The 15,739-nt window shown below is 33.0% G+C and overlaps 1 protein-coding gene across 1 annotated transcript; it reads left to right on the top strand.

The window, feature by feature from the left end:
- The first annotated feature begins 2,136 nt into the window (after nt 1-2,136).
- On the top strand, nt 2,137-15,453 carry AGR3 (anterior gradient 3, protein disulphide isomerase family member). The gene is made up of 8 exons (XM_006911966.2): nt 2,137-2,359; nt 4,958-5,093; nt 8,900-8,963; nt 13,090-13,142; nt 13,656-13,732; nt 13,972-14,035; nt 14,460-14,543; nt 15,281-15,453. Exons 2-8 carry the CDS (start codon nt 4,988-4,990, stop codon nt 15,328-15,330), a joined length of 498 nt encoding a protein of 165 aa, XP_006912028.1. The 5' UTR covers nt 2,137-2,359; nt 4,958-4,987; the 3' UTR covers nt 15,331-15,453.
- Nucleotides 15,454-15,739: the final 286 nt, after the last annotated feature.

The following is a 15,739-nucleotide window of genomic DNA, read 5'->3' as shown; positions in this document are numbered from 1 at the left end:
GTATCCTCTTCCAGGGGACATTCCTCTATTAATATTTCTGAAGTCATTAAAATAAAATAATTCCCCACACAAAGATGTATAACTCCCCTAGAAACATAATTTATTACGTGGCTTGGTGTTTTCACATTTGCAGCTTATGAATATAATTTAGCTTTTACAGATTAAGTTATAGCCTTTAAACTTGAATTTATCTCATTATAAACATTATAGTTGCCATCTTAAGATTCTTCATTCTCCAATCTCACAATCAGATCATATCCATACTCTCTCCAGCTCTGTAAGTGGAGCTGGCTGTCTAACACATCACCCAAGAGCCCCGCCCCTCTGTACTCCCCAGACATACTGCTTATTCCTCTCCTTCCTCTGGCTCTGTGACTCACTAGCTCTGCTTTCTTTTCCCCATTGTCTGAACAGCTCTTCATTCATTTGAATACTATTTTTAAATCCAGGGCAGACTTCCTATGGCTGCCTCCCAACTCTGCACGCTCCATTTTAATTGCACCCATAATTTCCAAAATAGGCTCTTCCCTAAACTGGATCTGGGGAAACTGAGTGGCCAGTTTGGTCCCTGACTTCCCTCCATGGAAAGAAAAATGCTCTCCCTATTCAAGGCATAGAGACATTTTTTATGGATAAAAGTAAAATGTTACCCCCACAGGCTACGGATAAGAGCCTAATTGAAGGACTTGAATCTCCAATCCAAAAGCTATACTCACAATTCTGTTTACTCTTATCTGGCCCACAGGGCAAGAACCAAGGAATACATCCTATTTATATTTATATTGTGAAATATCACATTTGCCGAGTGTTTAGTTGTACTGCCATGAAAAAGAGACTTGAGATGCTGAATGAAAGGGTTGTTTTTTTGCAATGGGAAATGTAGTGATTCTTGACAGAGTAAGAATCTATAGGCTGCTGACACTGAATATGAGAGGCTTATAAAAACACTATGATTTTAAATGCTTGGTGTAAAATAACATTGCTAAAAACAAATTCTGTAGATATCTATTCCTTTAATCCAAAGAATCTTTTTTTTCTGTAAACAAAGTTTTTAAAGTAAATATTTGTCTCTACAGGATTTACAAAATAAAGATAATTTTTTCTATAGAATAGTCTTTCTCTTTCATTTAATAGTTTCATAAGTACCTGTTCTGATATGATACACTATTCAATATTATTAAATAAAAAATAGAAGTTCAGAAGTATTGATAGAATGGCACCATTTGTGTAAATAATAAAAAATAGATATATACAGAGATGGTAGATGATAGGTAGGGAGATAGACAGACAGACAGACACTAAATGGATAAGGACATGGTTGAATATAGAGAAAATATTTCTGGAAGAAGCCTCAAGAAGTTGATAATTATTGTCTCAGTTAGAAGACACATAGACTGGAAGATGGGTGGGAGGGAGATCTGTTTTCCACTGTTGACCTTTTCGCAATGTTTATTTTTTTAGTATTCTGAGAGATTAACAAACTGAAACATAGACAGATGGACACACAAATACACACACACACACACACAATGGATAGGTAATCCTAAACCTAAATTCAATTTATGACTTATGTGATGAATTATTTTGCCTTTTTATTTTGACACAAAATATACTTGAAAAATGTTTTACCACAATACTGGACTAATTATGAAATTTTTAAGTCTAACTGTTAGATAAATATAAACAAACTAATTGCCTGTTTTCCTATATTTTGCACAGTAAAGTAAAGGGTTTTATAAAAACACTGTGAAGAGTAATCGAATTATAAAAATGTGGAATTTTAAAACAACATTTTATTTATTTTTTCTCTCTCTGGAAAAAAAAAATAACACTGATCTCTTTAGCTGTTAATTGCATTCCTGTAAACAGAGTAACCCTTAGGAATTTCTGTTTGCTTCATATCTAATCTGCGAGGCTCACTGAACATTCATCAAAAACAGAGGTGTACACACAGTTCCTACATTCATACCAGTTTCTTTCTTTCCCCTCCTTTTTTTTTTTTTCTGGTGTTGAACTCCAGCCAAACATTAAATTACCTTGGGAAATAAAAGGTAGAAGAGAAAACAGCCCAAAGATTGTATTTGGCTCCATTTTATGAGGACATTCAACCTTAATTTAGAGAAAAAGAAAATTTTGTTGTTGTTTTTTAGCGTGAGAAACACGAGAACTGGAAAGAAATACAGGGTTTTTCAGACAAGCCTATTTTTGTAAGTTTGCCAGGTGACTGCGCTCTTGTTTCAATGCAGGTGGGGCTGTAGGTCAGAGGTGTGTGTGTTCGTGCGTGTGTCAATAAATCCACACCCATTTTAAACCAGAAACATCCAGAATATACTTCCAGCAAGAGCACTGGCTAGTTCAGGTAAGCAAGTAAACTTTCTCGATTATTTAATCAGTGGTCAAGCTCTGCTATATTTCAATAACCCAAAGATTGCTATTCAAAAGTGAGGTCTTCAGTAAAGGTTAGGGAACGTTCAATGAGATTCTATATTTTTCTTCTAATGAACTGAATTTCCTTTGCTGGCTTCATACTTTCATTCTTTACTTATATTAATGATATCATAATAAAATAGCATTGACCAAAAAAGGACCCTTCAAAAATTATGCTACAAGTAACAATTGTTTTTCCCTATTTTCTTTTAAATGTTGTTTTATTTTAAAATAAAGAATATTTTTATGTAATATCTAAGTAAATGGCATGTTGAATTACTTTTGAAAAGTAAAATACTAGTGTTAGAAAATGTTAACTGGCCAATATTTATAACACCTAATTGTAGACTTTTGGTTATGTGCCTCCTGAGTACACTGTAAGCTGACCCAGGTCCATAACCATGCCATATTCCTGTTTCCCCTAGCAGCTTAACCATGCGTCTGGTGTTAGAGAATCCTCAGCAATTCTCATTCCATTTCACCAAGTAAAGCAGTATGTATCCAAAAATAGCAATATATAAATTGGTCAGCTTTGTCATAGAATATATTTAATATATATTTTACCATTTATCAAACAATGTAAAACAGAAAATTGACATTTTGATTTTTTTACACTAGAACATTCTTTAACAATAATCCATAATAATTTGAATTTTGAAAAAAAAATTAAGTTTGGTTTCCACTCAACTCTAAACCTGGCAGTTTTAAAATAGGAAGATGATAAAGTTATACTTTCTCTCTTTTCATATAGATTCCACCTACTTATCTGTCTTTACCATAAAGGACCTCTTCTGATGCTTCTTTCAGTTTAAGACCCTGCCCTAAATGGTTTCTTCCATTTCTCTACTGCAACTTTCCACCTGATAGAGCCTGCGCCCCCGACACTGGGCTTTGTGTTCCAGATTCGGCTGTCTCTATCCCCTACTAAAATTTGCTCTTTCTTTGTTTTAGTCTTTCACGTACAAGATGACCAGTCCTTACGGTAAAAGATGGCATTCTGAAATGTTTTATGGTATTAATAAGTTATAAGAACTTAAAATGAAGTCTTTATCAGGTACTGTGGTTATTGTTTAACAGGGTTTCTTTTTTTAATAACTGGATACAAAATATATATATATAAAACGAGTTCACTGAAGATTAGGAAAGAAAATGATTGGGACTAACCTGCAGTGGCAACCATTTTCAATCCCGAGGGGGGCTGAAAGGGAAAGCCACTGGCAAGGGAAGGATACTAGAACGAGAGGAGTGAGGAAACGTCTGGGGAAACCTAGAATCTATACACTTCCCCACCTCAAAGTTGTTGTTCTCCATGACTACAGTTGATATATTACATGATGAGCCTATTACCATTATCAGGCAGTTAATTATTTTAAGGAGGGTTTGTCTTACTAATCTCTCGATTTTCCCGCAATGCCTAATACGGTTATTATATATGGCAACATTCTTGTTTGAGCAGAATCACAAAACAGTCATTCACTATTTGGGTGAGGAATTCACTGCTAAATAAGTCAACAGGAAAATTGTTTTGAAGGAATTTTGAATAAACATGAAAGATTTCTGTACATTGTATATTTTGAGGTGATTTCAAAACTACATATGTCAACTATTTCACATGGGTTTTATATGCTATACATGTTGTAACTGAGGAACATGTCATAAGTATTGCACACTCCATGTAATATATTTATCAAATGGTTTAAGACCAGCTCAGGTCTAACTCTAGACTTTTGATTATATCTTGGGATAGTACATTGAGTTGAAAATCCATTTGAATTCTAGCTAACCAAGGGAGAACAATATGTGCAGCAAGTCTGTGCTTCTTTACCCATCCATTTAATTTATAGCAATGTGACAATAAATCTGATTTTAAAAAGAGCTGGGTTGTAACCGAAGGACAAAAGGCTAAGTAACAGATGGAAGGATGAGAAAGAGAAGTAACTGTAGAGGAACTGAAGAATAAGAATCCTTTATATTCCACTTTTTCTCTGAATTCTATTATAAGCAATATTTCTTCCTGTCTAATATTATTAACTTGGTATGAAATTAAAATGTTGTTTTAATCTATCAGATCAAGAAGAAATCAAAAGGATATTTATACATGCCAGAATTCACCTTTGCATTGTGCTTTAGAGCTGAAAGACCTTTAAGAAACCCTATCTTATTTGAGTTTCACTGTAGTGCTGTAAATGCACTCAGAGATGAGCTTTGAGTGGCCCCATCCAATTCTCTTTCAACTTCATCGAACTGCTCCCACAATGCCCAGAATATGGATTTTCTCCAAGTGGATGCTTACTAAGTTGGTTGAATTTTTTTTAATATTTTTTAAATAAAATGCAAATGAAGGTTGTACCATGTCAACCCATGCAAGCAGAGCAAACTGTCAGCATAAGTTTGGCATGACTCTTAGCAAATGTTTTTGGGTACAAGAAGGTTTAATTACAATTGTAAAAATGTGGCATTGAATAACAAATGTCTTAATGAAAGCTTGAAGTAACCTACTAAATTCTGAAAATTATTTTCTATCATCTAGCTTCTTCTGAAGGCTTCTCAAGAACACACGATGTCACACTCAGCTTTGTTCCTCTGCCTCATACTGGTCACGGTTTCTTCCAACCTTGCCATTGCAATCAAAAAAGAAAAGAGGCTTCCTCAGACACTTTCAAGAGGTACTGGAATCTCATTTTATTTTCTAAACTCAGTCATTTGGATTGTTTCAAAATTCCCAGTCTCTTACCCATAGTCTCCTTATAAAGCAAACTTAGTTAACTGTAATATTTTGTTGTCTACCACTTTAAAATAGGCAAACTAAACAGCAACAACAACAAGAACAAAAAACAGAAAGGATCAGTTGAATTTAAAGAGTGAACTAAACCAACTGAAAACCGATAACGATTTGCTATCTTTTATAGAAACAGTGGCAAAGTGGTTTGGTTGCTTGTAACTTTAGTAACCAGAATCCTAGAAAATAATATTGGTTGATATATCATAACAATGTCCTACAGGAAATTAATATCCCTCAAAATCTGCTTCAATTCTATGTCCTCTATGTATTTAGGCAAAAAAATAATTTGGAATTATATACAAGGATCCTAGAAAATTATACTTTATCCCTTCCTCTGAGAATTTTGGTTAACCAAGAGTTTGCTATATAGACTCCAGAAAACAGCTGCAGTGGTTTTCGATATCATAATCTAGAGCTATCACTGGCTATGTGTTTAGAAAACATTTCCATTTTGTACTTAGTGTTTTTCTTTCACCTAAGAAACAAATATATCTTCATCTATAAAGAAATATTTTATAAAGAAAATTCTCAAAATTGGCTCCTATATCTCCAGGTAACAGAAATAAGAACAAAATCATTCATCTCCATATAGCTAATTTAAAATTAGAAGTATAAACCACTAAACACTTGACTGCTACTTGGAATAGTAATGTGATGGGAGCAAATGGAGATCAATTATAGCGCAATTTCAAATTTTAAAATATTGATATTCTTTCCAAGTTCATTCATTCTTTAACAGGTGTATTGAGTGCCAGCCAATTGTCCATCAAAGTTAATTAATTCTACTCCAGTTTAGAATCATGGAAACTATAAACCAGAAGTTTTTGCAAAAGTAATAAAAGAGGGAAATATCTTCCTAAGTATAATTTATGATGTATTTCTACATACAAACATTATAGTTATAAAACAATGAGCTCCATAGCCTGAAAGTGCCAAAGACTAAGCTAGTCTTTGCCCTTAAAGACCCTCCAGGAGTGAGTTAAACAGCATGCTACAACTGTACCATAAGGTCCCAACATTCTGTGTATTCACTTGCAAGTGTCTATTAAATTTTTTTGGTGAATTTTTTAAAATATACTCAATATACATGTTAAATTTTAAACAACTTGATGAGTCTGCTATTTCGGTTATTTAGAACTGAATAGGAAAAATGACTGATATCAGCTGGTAACTCCATTATTTTAAGAATCAGTTTACATTTGGTTAAGCCTTTACCATCTATTAGCATGTAGGAAGTAATTGAAAGAATAAGGCTCAAAATGAATGAGGATTAAAGGTAGAGATAAGAGAGAAGAATTTGGGTACCATGTGCAGAGTAGAATATGGAGCCCCTTAAAGCAGGGGGAAGCACCAAAGAGTTAAGTAGAGAGAGTATTTGGAAAAAGAGGGAAGATTATTGGGAAAAAGGTATAACATTTTTAAGAAAACAAAATGGTGACCCCCCCACACAAAAAAAGAAATTCTAACTTATTTTTAAATCAAAAGAACTGCCCAGCACCCAGCATCCAGCCCAGTTACTGGCATATAGTAGGCACTGAATAAATATTTTGGATGAATAAATAAAATCTCAGAAAACAAGCAAGCATAGCTAGAAAAAGAATTATGGTAACGAACAGAGACCCTGAAGAGAGTTTAAACTGCATCACCTTTGGCCTGTTGTGATTATGAGATAAAGTGTATAACAAATAATTACACTACAATATGGCTCCCCTACAAGACTATGAATGGCTTGAGAACAGGAATGTCATTGTCTTACCTTTGTACACCCAGTGCTAAGTGGAGTAAGGCATACTGCAGATATTCCTTTAATGTTTGTGGGACTAAGTTAAACAGGAACAGAGAATAGTAATTCTTCCCATTGCCGAAGCTCCAGCATTGAATATTACTTGCAGAAGAATCAAAAAATTAAATAGGAGTCCAGTCTCACTGGCTATTCCTAGAATAACTCTTATTTAATGCAAAGTGTGGTATGAAGTCACTACACGTGTTCAAGCAAAGTTATAAAGAAAATCAGGATGACTACATTTAGGCAAGGCAGTAAACAAACATAACATGTCTTCCAATGTTAAGATACTAAAATCAGGCAAAAACCAACAACACTGCTGGTAAGGGAGTAAAATAGTGCTACCACTTTGAAAACAGTCTGACAGTTCCTTAAATGATTAAATGTAGAGTTGTCATGTGACCCAGCAATTCCAAACCTAAATATACACTCAAGAGAAATTAAAACATATGTCTGCATAAAAACTTCATATAATGTTCATAGCAGCATTATTCGTTAAAGCCAAAAAGTAGAAGCAACCCAAATGTCCATCAATTGATGAATGGATAAATAAAAATGTGGTATATCCATACAATGGAATAATATTTGGCCATATAAAGAAATGAAGTACTAATGCATACCACAACATGGATGAACCTTGAAAATATTATATTAAGTAAAAGTATCTAGTCACAAAAGACCATATATTATATGGTTCCATTTTTCCGAAATATCCAGAAAAGAAAATCTATAGAGACAGAAAGTAGATTAGATGTTTTTAGAGCTGAGGGAGATGGAAGGATTAGAGAGTCCCAGCTAAAAGATACAGCGTTGTTTTTTGTTTATTTGTTTGTTTGTTTGTTTGTTTTGAAGTGACGAAAATGTTTTTAAATTGCTAGTAAAGATGGTTGCATAACTCTGTGAATATACAAAAAAAGCTTATACTTTCAGTGGATGAATTGTATTTGTGTGAATTATATTTTAATACACCTGTTACCAAAAAGCAAAAAACAAAAACAAAAACAAACAAGCAAAAATCACAGAAATGTGTTCATCTTGCTTTGTAATTCTGCTTCATAATTCCTGGTCACCTTTCAGCCATGGTATCAAAACCAGAAGCTGCAGTCTGACAACATATGAGAAAATCTGGGTCCAAACTGGCCTGCAAATATTTCTATTTTCAAATTAATTTAATTTTTCTCATCCATTAGGATGACTGACACATTTCCTAAAAATACTATTTCTGGAAAGTCTGTGCATTCTTCTCTTCAATGAACTTATTCTTTAATCTCTAAAAGACATTCTCAACTACCAGTAACACTTTTTAAAAGGCTAGCAGGTTCTCCTTCTACTCTTTGCTTTCTGTTTCCCTCCCCAGCATTCTTCTGGAAGCTTCCAGAACACCTGTGTTTTTGTTGTGTTTCTCAACCATGAAATTCCCACACCAGAATTTTTTCTATGACAAAATTCAAAGCAAACTTTAGAATTGCTTTTTCATGATGTATACTGACTTAGAAGGGGTCAGCATCTTTTGATACTCAAGACACAAGGGCACTATATAGTATGGTCCAAAGTATTCCAGATAGACTTACAAAGTATGCAAACATTCACTGTTATTTTTTGCTGTTCACTCTAAAAGCCAGAGGTTTTGCATGATCCAGAGTTCTTTCAATCATCACTAATAACAGCACTTATTCAGCACTACTGGGTTCAAGGCCATGGGCCTTGCGGTTTGAAACACAGTCACAAAACCTCAGCACTATAATCTGAAAGGATGTCACCTCTTTGTATCCAATTATAATTATATAGCCTCTCTACCATTTGTAAGATGACTGCTTGATAGCATAAATATCTATAGATAGGTATTCGTCACGTACCCGTTTCAGAGCTCTTTGTGTTAATGTATTGATTTCTTTCTTATGTTTTAGGATGGGGAGATGACATCACTTGGGTACAGACTTATGAAGAAGGTCTCTTTCATACTCGAAAAAGGTAAAACCCCGCCCAGTTAGTTTTGACAGATCATATAGGTACCTCCTCACAGAAAAGCCCCAAACCAGTTTGTTAGCTTTTGAAAGGATACCACAGGTATTTTGCTTCATGACTGTATGCTCTTTAGACTACGAGTTGCCATTAAAATGTTCTTTATAAACAAGAGCTCTAAATACCTTTGTGTCAATTTCTTAATTACCGAAGCAAGCTTTTGAATATAAGTTGTATAAAAAACGTTATTAGTTATTAGGCATTATACAAGCTTAAACAGGAACTGGCTTAGAAAAGCAGTTCTCAAGGCTGTCTGATCATCAGAACAATTCAAAGTTTCCTTTAAAATCCATACTCATGATCAATCTGTCAAGTACTTACTGAGTAGCTATTGCTATGGCCAAGCACTGTTCTACACTCAGTGACCAAGAGTGACATGATTTGTATTCTTACAGACTTACTAAATCTTTGGGGATGGAGCTGAGAAACTTGTATTTTTAAAAAGCTCATCAGGAATTTATCAAATATCTGAAGAACATTCAATTACAATACTCTTTAAAGAAGAAGGAAAGATTCCAAGTGAGAATTGAGTAAAATACTGTCTCAAGACTGGACAAATATTACAAAAGAAAGAAGTCTATGGAATAATCATTTCCAAATAGAAATGTAATAAACAAACAACATATTAACAAAGAACAGCGAGCAGAACATTTAAAGAATATACCCTGAGTAAATGAGATTTAGTCTGGAAATGCCAGGAAGATACAAGATTAAGAAATCTATTAATTTAAATAATTTAACATTTATAAAGAGATAAATCACACAAATATCTCCTATCTTCAGAAATGCTGAAAGGCATTTAATAGAAGGCAAATCCATGTTTGATTTTTTTAAGAACTATTATTTAACAATATTTATTTATTTTCATTTTTCCTAACAAGGAAACATCCATCCCAGCAAAAAAGCCATCATGTTTACTGGGAAAACAAATAGAAGTATCCCATTGAAGTCTGGATAAGACAAGGATGTCTACAATCACCCTTAATCAATATGAAACATTTGACAAAGCTATGATAAAACAATGTTATTGGTAAATGAACCAAATGGAGATTATAGAAATAAAATGATACTACAGAAATTTTTTATACAATGAAGTGACATTTTTTAAAGCAGAGATAGAGGTGATAGAATATGTAAAATATTAGAATTGGTAGCCATCTGGAAAAAATAAATCAATTTGGATCCCTGCCCCATATTTTATCACAATAAATTACAAAGATTTAATTATAAAAATGAAGCCATTAAGGCACTAAAAGATATTATTGCAAAATTTTATTTCTTTAAATTCTCAGAGTAAGAAGGGCTGACATTAGGGTGAGGCAAGAGAAGACCCTAGGACGCAAAAATAAAGCACTTGACACTTGACTTTGTACCCTAGATGTTCTTCTTGCCTCACCGTATTCCTTCTATGAAAAGTATATGTATCAAAATTATAAATACACATACTCTTTGACCCAGAAATTTGACTTATGGAAATTCATTTTTCAAATATACTCACCCATATGCAAAATCATATGTAAATAACATTACCAAAGCAGTGTTTGTAACTGTTTAGAAATACTCTAAACACAAAAAATTGGAAACCATTTAAATATCTATCTATATAATATTCCATTAAAGAATATCTATATAATGGAATATTATATAGAAGCACAACAAAATGACATCCAAGATGTGGCTTTATGTTAAAAAGCAAAACGCAAATATATGTGTATAGTGTGCTAGAATTTGTAGTTTGAAAAAAAAAAAGGAATATATAAGTATACATACACATGGACGTGCATATGGACATATAAAATAATTTCTATCTTCATACACATAAACATAATCATATGCATTTACATAAACATACATATACACATAAGCACATATGTATACATAATCATATGTTTAGTCATATGTAAACACATATATACACACATATACATACATACATACATGCATACACACGCGTGCATGTACATATACTTACATATATTCAGATATGTGACCTGAAAACCTTTGGAAAGAAACATAAGAAATGATAACACTGTTTACTTCTGGAAGACAGTAATGGGAAGAAAACTTTTTACTTTCTTAATTTTTGGATTGTAAACCATTTGAATTTGTTACTAAGTTTAAAATAAAAAATGTGGAATTTTAAAAGATAATTCACCAAATGACGCTGATAAGCACTAGGCTTGGTAGGCTCTGGTTTTAGAGACTCTAAGAAGTAGAGCTGCTGCGAATTTATGCTTTCTCTCAACTCAAGTTTCTGACCGTCTTGTGGTCTAAAATCTAATGAACTAGATTTTAGACCAGACACTACTTGTTTTTATTTGGTCTGTGAGCTAAGAATGACTTTTAAATTTAGTTTTTTTAATCAAAAGAAAACAATATTTTGGACACATGAAAGTTACATGAAGTTCAAATTTTAATGTCCATAAATTAAGTTTTCCTATAACACAGCCACATGCATTTCATTACATATTGTCCATGGCTGCTTTTGTTCAACAATGGCTGAGTTGAATAGTTGCGAATGAGACCACACAGCCTGGGAAACCTCAAATATTTACTATTTATGTCTTTGCTGAAACAGTTTTGAGCCCTTTTTCAGACTGTCCCTCCTTGAGCGTCTGCCAGAAATACTTCTCTGCTTTTCTTGAAATGAAATAGTGTCTTGGTTTGAATGCCCGAACAACCTATTATTCATGGCTGAATTGTGAAGACTGAGATTCCTGTGGTCTTGATACATTTTTCCTTGGACTCCAATTGCCCAAAAATCTGATGCTGAAATTAGTTTACCATCAGTTACGTCAATGTCTTTTCTATACTTGTTTCTAGCTGTTGGGCAGGTGCTGGGAAGAAATGGTAGCAGTTCAGGAATCAGAATGACTCATGCTGCTAATACGTTCTCTGTCTCAGGACACCTATTCCTCCTAAGATTGACCAGTTATCTAGTAGAAAGATTACCACTTGATGCTCAGGAGGTCTGAGTTCTATACTTGCCTCTAAAAAATGCCAATAAATATTCATAGGGCTGATTTTCTAAACAAGCAGGTAAATAATATTTCATTTATCAGATTTGTCTGCTTTTTCACCAATAAGTTTGAAGTTGGGGCAAATGCTAGCTTTATACCTATATTATACATCTAATAAAGTGAGTTGTAGGATTTATTCCTACCTAAATTTTACTTATATTTTAAGTTTGAGAATTAAATAAAATAATTCGAAGTGTGTTATTTAACACTTTTAGACTAAAGTAAAAAAATGAGTTATTCAATGACAAGTATTGCATATGATTACCCTGTTGTTTTTTAAAAGATTTATGCTTAATATGTATACATTAGAGTCTATCTCTTTTTGTACTGAACATCATCTCAAAATTAAACATTTTAAAAAACATCCTATATATATCCAAATCATAATTCCTTTATCCTTCAATATAGTTAATATTCTAATTTTTCTCTTATTCTAATGAGCAGAGAAGTCAATTAGCTACCATACAAACTTTTTTTTTCAAAGAGTTAAAATCAAAATGAAACTGGAAAATGTATAGAGACGGAACTCTGAAACTCTGAGATTGTATATTGTGACTTGTTACAAGAACAAAAGGATGTGAAAGTCAACTATTAATAGGCTTTTTGTGAAAACTAAAAAAAAAAAAAAAAAAAGCCTAAATAAAAATTTGACTCTCCTGAAATCTTATACCAGATATTTATTGAAAATTAAGCTCATGCTCATAATATTCTTTCATCTCTGGAGATAGGATTGATTGTTATTTTCCTAACTGTACTCCAGTGTACATAAGAATAAGCTTGTTAAGCTACAGATTCCTGGACCTCACCCCTAGAGATCCTGATTGGGTGGGCCTGGATGAGCCTGATAATTTCCATTTCTAATGAGCTACCTGGTTATGCTCCAAGTTCTGGGGCCATGTTTTGACTAACACTACTACAGACTACATTGCTATGATTTGTCAGTCAAATTTTTACTTTAAGTCTTGTTGAAAATACAAAAACTTTAAATTTAATTTCACTGTAAATTTTGGCTCAGAGTTAATCACCTGACTTAATTCCACGCTCTCTCTGTTTAGTAACAAGCCATTGATGGTTATTCATCACTTGGAGGAGTGTCAATACTGCCAAGGTAATTTTAGCTCCTGAGATCTTATTGTGTTTCCAGTATAAACTAGAAAAAGTGACCTGGTAAGAACTGTAAAGGCAGCATTCAGTAAATTCCATTTGGGGGGGAAAAAAAGACAACTACCATACCACCATTTTACTAAGATACTTAAAAATTATAATATTGATATTATATGTCTTTTAAAATTTTATTTCCTTTGTCCTCCCACAAAAAAAGAAAAAAAAAGATGGAAAAACTTGCTAAAAGAAGATGTTATTAAACCAATGAGTCAATGAGTTACATGAAATTATAAAACTGGTGGCTTCATTAATGCAATTATCCCCTAATATCTTCATGCATGGACTGTGACCCTCATTGCTTACCAATAAGAGACAAAGTGGCAATGTGCCAATGAACAATTTACATTCAAGTTATATATGCAAACAAATGCAAAATAATAGTTTTATTTTGCTATGCTATATTGAAGGTGTCTTTATCCTCAAAACTGACTGATGTTCATTATATTCTCCCCCACAGCACTGAAAAAAGTGTTTGCCCAAAATAAAGAAATACAAGAAATGGCTCAGAATAATTTCATCATGCTGAATCTCGTGGTACATGACCTCTACTGTGTTTTCTGAATATCACAATTCAATGGAAATTTGAATCTCTTTTTTTTCCTATTTTTAAGACAAAAAGAGTTATAAAGTGTTGGTGTATACAGAATGTTATATAAAATTATCCAAGGCCAAAATAAATAATCTTCTGAAAACTTCATTCACATAAAATATTTTCAAAATCAATTGTCAAAAACAATCCAATCTAATAACATTTTTTTTTCTTCTCCTACTAGCATGAGACCACAGACAAAAATTTATCACCTGATGGACAATATGTGCCTAGAATCATGTTCGTGGGTATGTGTGTAATCTCAGTACATCAGATTGATAAAAATAGTAACATCTTGCTTTTATTTTTAGATGCTAGTTCGAGTGCTATTCTTTTTAAAGGAGATTCATTACTAATCCAGTCAATAACGGACTTGTTAGTTCTACAGTCGAAACTCACTATATCGATAATATGTAAATTTTAAATATTTTTAAAACTAACTGATGCTACAAAATCAATATCTCAATGTACTTTTAGTACAGTTTCCCAAACTGTATTGACAGATAGTTATGACTCACTAAAATGAGAATTCAAGTTATCTCATTATGAATTCACATGTTTGAAAACTGATTTTGCTTATAAATTTGCTCAATATTTGTTTCAGAATAAAAGGCAAGAATGATTTTAAGAACATTTTAAGTAATACCTTAGTGACTTATTTTTTCTTGGCAGATCCTTCTTTAACAGTCAGAGCTGATCTAATTGGAATATACTCTAATAGACTGTACACATATGAACCTCAGGATTTACCAAAATGTAAGTATTCACAAGTTATCTTGATCAGAGGTACTAACTGATGCTTGACTAAGGGTTGATGATGCCCTATATCAGCGTTTCCCCACAAATAGTGCTATCTCCAAATCAGAATCACTGGGAATGCTGGTAGTAGAAGTGTTTAAAATATAAGCCCTTAGCTCCCGCCGAAATCAGAAATTTCAGGGCACCTTGGAATCTTGTTTCTAACAGGGATATCTAATAGTTCTGATGATCATTAAATTTGGAGACCACTGAAAAGAATATAGACCACTTAAGAGAACCAGTCCATTCTGTGGGTATAAAGATCACATGTGAGTTCCACGAAGTGATGTCTTTTTCTCTCCTTTCAATGCTATAAGCAAGGAGATACAGTCTTACTTGGGACTTTAATCTAATTTTTATAGCATCATTGTCAACTATATTTAATAAGATAACTATGCATGTCAGATTCAGTGATCAATTAAAAAAATAAATCAGTTAAAAAAATAGATACTCCTTAAAACCCATCTGGTAAAATTGTTTAACATAGAGAAAGTTGATTAACCAGCTCTGAATGGTCTAATCCCTAAATTTATATGTACACCTTTAGCATAAAATTCTTTAATGTTGTAGATAAATTCCCATGTTTTCATAGCTATTAAGTTAAATGGGCCAATTTTAGATTCAGGAGTTAAAAGGTTATAATATTTCATATTTTCACTTACTAATAGAATAATATATATTTACTTTTATTTCAGTGATAGAAAACATGAAGAAAGCACTAAAACTCATTCAATCAGAGTTATAAGGAATTTTCTTGAAGAGGTCAAATGTCATGAAGATGAACTTCTGGTTAACTAATACTAAATGTGCAAGTATATGGATTCTGTAACATTATTATTTAGATTTTTAATGTGTTTGCAATATTCTTATGAAGGTAAAATGATATTTCAATAAATATCAAAACCTGAGCATGACAATGTAGCGGTTTAATTTCTGCCTGCATCCATAGCAAAGAAAGCTTGTCATGAGCCAAGAGTTTGGGAGGAGACAGGAGGACTTAAATAAGAGGCTGTCTCTCCTTCCTCACCTCTCATTCATGTCACCAAGTCATCTAGTCTTAACTCTGCCCCCTCCACTGCATCGAACCCGCTGGGGCCGATCGTAAATGGTGTGCATGTTGCCAAAGCAAATAGATGCATCTCTGTCCACTTATT

The sequence above is a fragment of the Pteropus alecto genome, unplaced genomic scaffold (assembly GCF_000325575.1).
Source record: "Pteropus alecto unplaced genomic scaffold, ASM32557v1 scaffold21, whole genome shotgun sequence".
NCBI classification, from domain to species: domain Eukaryota; kingdom Metazoa; phylum Chordata; class Mammalia; order Chiroptera; family Pteropodidae; genus Pteropus; species Pteropus alecto.
Note: the sequence above shows the minus strand (reverse complement) of the source record. Positions and strands in the feature narration are given on the sequence as shown.